Here is a 4,557-nt window from a genome sequence, read left to right as displayed (position 1 = left end):
CGGTTTACCCGAGCCCGATCGCGCTCTGTTAGTACCGGACGCCGCGCCAGCCGACAACGCGACGGCGGCGGCAGACGTCGCCGAGTTGGTCGGTCGACTGAACGAACAACAGCGGACGATATACGATCGCGTCATGCGGGCGGTCGGCGACACCAGGCGTCGATTGCCCAAGTTGTTCTACGTTTCCGGAGCCGGAGGTTGCGGCAAGACCTTCCTGTACAACTGTTTGATTTCGGCCATCCGGAGCCGCGGAGGGACCGTGATTTCCGTGGCCTATACCGGGATAGCCGCGTCGTTGATCCAGGGCGGACAGACCGTAAGTGTTGTTCTGCATAATTAACGCGCGACCATTGCGATTCGCGTTTATTTCGTTCCGCACTAACACCACGCGTTTACTTACAGGTTCACTCTACGTTCGGCGTGAGGGTGGCGCCGCACGATCAAGAAGACCCGTCGTATCTGGCGATGCAATCGAGGAAAGCGCAGGCTCTGCGCGCCGCCTCGCTGATCGTTTGGGACGAGGCGTCCATGTCGCCCACGTCGCAGCTGCGGGTCGCCGACAGGTTGCTCAGGGACGTCATGAACGTGCCGGACACGCCTTTCGGCGGCAAACCCGTGCTGTTCGCCGGCGACTTCAGACAGACGTTGCCCATCGTGAAGCGCGGTTCGCGGGCCCAAATCGTTTCGGCCACCATACGGCACGGTGTTTATTGAGTCTCGATGGGAAAATACTCGCTTGAGCGCAACATGCGCGCCGACGGCGACCGACCTTTCGCCGATTGGCTGTTGCAGCTCGGTGCGGGCTCGCTCAACAACGGACTGGAATACGTGACCATTCCGGCCGGTGCGGTAAGCGNAACTATTCCGGTCGGTGCGGTAAGCGAATCTTTTGCATCTCTTTTAGACTTTGTTTATCCGCGGGCGATGTCGTTGAACAACGTCCGCGATTACGCTAAACATATTGTTTTGTGTGTTACAAACGACGAGTGCAAGAACATCAACGATCAGGTGCTCCGCAGTCGAGTCACGGGATCGCAGAGGGTGTACACCGCCACCGACACCGTCGTGGCCGACGACGACGACGAGGCGGCCAATTTTCCCGTAGAGTTTCTCAACACTCTGGAAGCGGACAACTTGCCGCCGTACNGAAGCCTGTCTCCCCGTTGGCTCAAACTTGCGATTGCCGTCCTTCAGTGGCCTGATCGACCGCGTTGGACAGCGGTGAATCGGGTTTGTTGAACGGACTACCTAGCGTAGTCCGGACAAGAAGCCCGATTGCTGCTGGCACTTAGGGATGCCGGCAGCGACGGATCTCCACTTTGGCGTTTATGCGAATATTCTGCCTGTGTCTCCGTGTGTCCCTAGAAACGGCTATTTTCCCGTGCTGTGCATTTGCCATTTGAACCCCAAATTGCATCTATACGGGCGGGGAAATTTCCGTTTTGTGCGGAGAGATTGTATGACAACCTTCACGCGGTTCTCTCTGAATGCAAATCCGTTAAATGGTCATGATATAAAATATCTTAATAATAGTAATATAAATTTGTAAAATATTTGCATTACAACTCGATAGGAGAGTCACTTTTTACCACACGGATTTGTAACTAATGTCATACGTTATAATTAAAATTTATTTGTATATTATAATATATTTATTTGTTTGATTAACATTCAATTTTTTTTCCAGAANCACTTTTTGCTTGCCGTACGGATTCGTAACTAATGTCATACGTTATAATTAAAATTTATTTGTATATTATAATATATTTATTTGTTTGATTAACATTCAATTTTTTTTCCAGAACTTAAATGAATTAACACAAATAACTCGGAGGACGTTGGTAACACAACGNGAACTTGGAGGACGTTGGTAACACAACGAACGTTTCAACAAAATAATATCAACTTATGCGCGACCGACATGGAATTCATGGATATTATCATACACGGAAATTCTACGCTTCATTAGAAATTATTATCGACCATTTGTGATACATATTTTTATATTGTTTAATATACGCGTATATTATTTATTATATAACTTTTCACTTTAAAAGTTCAAATGAAATATAACATTTATATGGCGAACAATTGAACAAATCAATTTTTCTTTTTGCCTGTTCTATAGTAACAGTTTAATATAATAACATTTGCTTTTATTTTGACTTCTTTATTTTAATATGAATAACTTTCATCTCATGTATTAGGTTTGAAATGTCGTTAGCAAATTTTGTTCTATACGAATTCAACACCTTTTTTTTTATACATTTAAATTTACATTAATTCAATGTATAAATTGGAATAATATATTATACCATAATAATACACAATATTACTATTATTACTGTTATCGTTGCATTGCTATTTAGATTATTTTTATTTTTACTTAGATACTTTTTTATTACATAAAAAAATTCAATAATATTATTATGAACTCCTTTTAATTATTTTACAACACATTTTTGTTTGTGATATTATTATTATTATTATTGCACTATTTTACATTTAAACATCACAATAATTGTTTTTGCATATTTTTTATACTCATATTGCTTTACCCTTTTATGTAAATATTGTATTGAAGTAATGAGTAAAACATCAAATAAGTGGTTTTCATTAAACGCTTTATTTTTACAATATTATCATTGTTACATATATTATTACATAAATAAAATCAGTTTTTAGCGATGACGCTTGCTTATTATCTGCATGGAAAACTGCATACTGCTCATTGTACAACTCATGATTCCTCGAGTCCATTACAGTGTTTTTTTCCCATGTCTACATTTGCAATAAAGTCTTTTCCCGATATAATAAAATCACTGAAAATAAAATAATTTTATTTAATAATTCTAAGAATAAAAAATTGTTTGCATCAATAGAATCAATAGAAAATAAACAATATAATCAATACACATACTTATGTTACTTTTTTATATTAATACCACACCAAGACATATTTCTATGCTTTATAAGTTTAACAAATACAGTTGTAAGTGATTGGCCACAATTGAATGACCAGTAATCGTTTATTTATAACGTTATTTTCTGTTTAAATTAATTTAAATTAATTTTTATACTTCAAATAAAAATAACACAGATCGTGTAACATTACATACATGAAACAAGTAACAAGTATTATTATTAATGCGTAGTTGAACCAAGCAGTTTTTTTTTTTTGCTTTGCCACTTGGCTAATTAGTTGGCCAACCCTGGTTAGAGCCATATTTTTTGTTATTCAAATCTGAAAGTGAAAAATATTACACTACTAATTGTTAATTATTTAAATGTATCTTTCGTGTTTAAATAAATACATACACTAATCACACTTATGTACGCTGTACCGTAACACACACACACGAAACGACATAGAACAATATATAAATGACGATAATAACAACATAACCTGTTTAGTAAAATTATAAAATAAAATGCGGGTATACATTAAATGCACCTAACGTCTTTATTGGATAGCGTCAAAAGTACACATCTAATCATATTTATTCCGCTAGATGCGACCTAACTTGGGACGAGTGATTGTGTCGATTATTTCCTGACCGGATACTCTGACCAAATATACGGCCTCCGCTTGACTATGGGGATCGATATGAGAGCTCAAACGACTTGCTACCGATCCGACTACCCTTCCGTAACAACCTGCTACCGAACCCATCTTCTCTAGATCGCGGAGTAAACCCTTGGTTTCCGTAGCGAGACGTACGTTCGAAACGTTTGGACTTTTTTTCCGAAATCATCTAACTTCGCTTTTGCAGCCTCTGCTAGAATAGTGGACGGTTTTGGATTTGTTATGTGGCGGGGTTGCACTTTTTTCCGATCCCACTTTGCTGGGTTTCACGTGGGTTTGGATTTGTTAGGCTTACTTTGCTCGATGGGGTTACACGTGGGTTTAAATTTGTTGGTTTTACTTTGCTCGATGGGGTTGCACTTGCTCCCGATCCCTCTTTGCTGGGTTTCACGTGGGTTTGAATTTGTTGGGTTTACTGTGTACGATGGGGTTGCACTTTTTTCCGTTATCATTTGTTATAAAATTTTATAAAAAAAAAATAAAATATTTCTGTATATTATTGTATAAATAATTAATATAGTATTTTAAAAAATGTATGTATATAATTGTTATACATGATTGTACATTAATAAGTAGATAAAAAGAAGGTTGAGTATACCATTTCACGCATCAAGAAAAAATATGCGAACTTTCGCATCCGAAGTTCAAAATACTACTTGCTTCTATGATATTCCAATAGGATTATAATAATCATCTCCTTAGCTTCTTTTCTAACTTTTTGGGGTTAGCTCTAACTTACGATTGGACATAATTTTTACATCGGATGTCGACCTGATACAATCTCATCATGGAACAAGGTGTTTGTCATTGTTCTCGTTGGTCACCCATCCGGGAACCAATAGCAAATAGCGTAACTGAATATCAGTGCTAGGGGGCGTCCGTATAATCCTTTGCACTACATCACGCCCTTTTTTAGCTTCGATGCGAAGCTGAGAAAGTATTGGTTTTACTATGTTTTTTTTTTTTTTTTT

The 4,557-nt window shown here is 38.8% G+C and overlaps 1 protein-coding gene across 1 annotated transcript; it reads left to right on the top strand.

The window, feature by feature from the left end:
* Positions 1–7: 7 nt before the first annotated feature.
* LOC126899833 (ATP-dependent DNA helicase pif1-like) lies at positions 8–782 on the top strand. The gene is made up of 2 exons (XM_050675064.1): positions 8–316; positions 403–782. The coding sequence occupies exons 1-2, from the start codon at positions 134–136 to the stop codon at positions 712–714; spliced, it is 495 nt and encodes a 164-aa protein (XP_050531021.1). The 5' UTR covers positions 8–133; the 3' UTR covers positions 715–782.
* The last annotated feature ends 3,775 nt before the right edge of the window (positions 783–4,557 follow it).

This window comes from Daktulosphaira vitifoliae, unplaced genomic scaffold, assembly GCF_025091365.1.
Source record: "Daktulosphaira vitifoliae isolate Bord-2020 unplaced genomic scaffold, ASM2509136v1 Scaffold_2, whole genome shotgun sequence".
NCBI lineage: Eukaryota > Metazoa > Arthropoda > Insecta > Hemiptera > Phylloxeridae > Daktulosphaira > Daktulosphaira vitifoliae.
The sequence above is the reverse complement of the archived record's forward strand: the minus strand, read 5'-3'. Positions and strand labels throughout refer to the sequence as shown.

Bases quoted from the DNA above. Each gene is read 5' to 3' on its own strand.
- LOC126899833 (XM_050675064.1), top strand. From the start codon at position 134: ATGCGGGCGGTCGGCGACACCAGGCGTCGATTGCCCAAGTTGTTCTAC. The intron at 317-402 runs GTAAGTGTTGTT...GTTTACTTACAG, and splicing joins TGATCCAGGGCGGACAGACC to GTTCACTCTACGTTCGGCGT.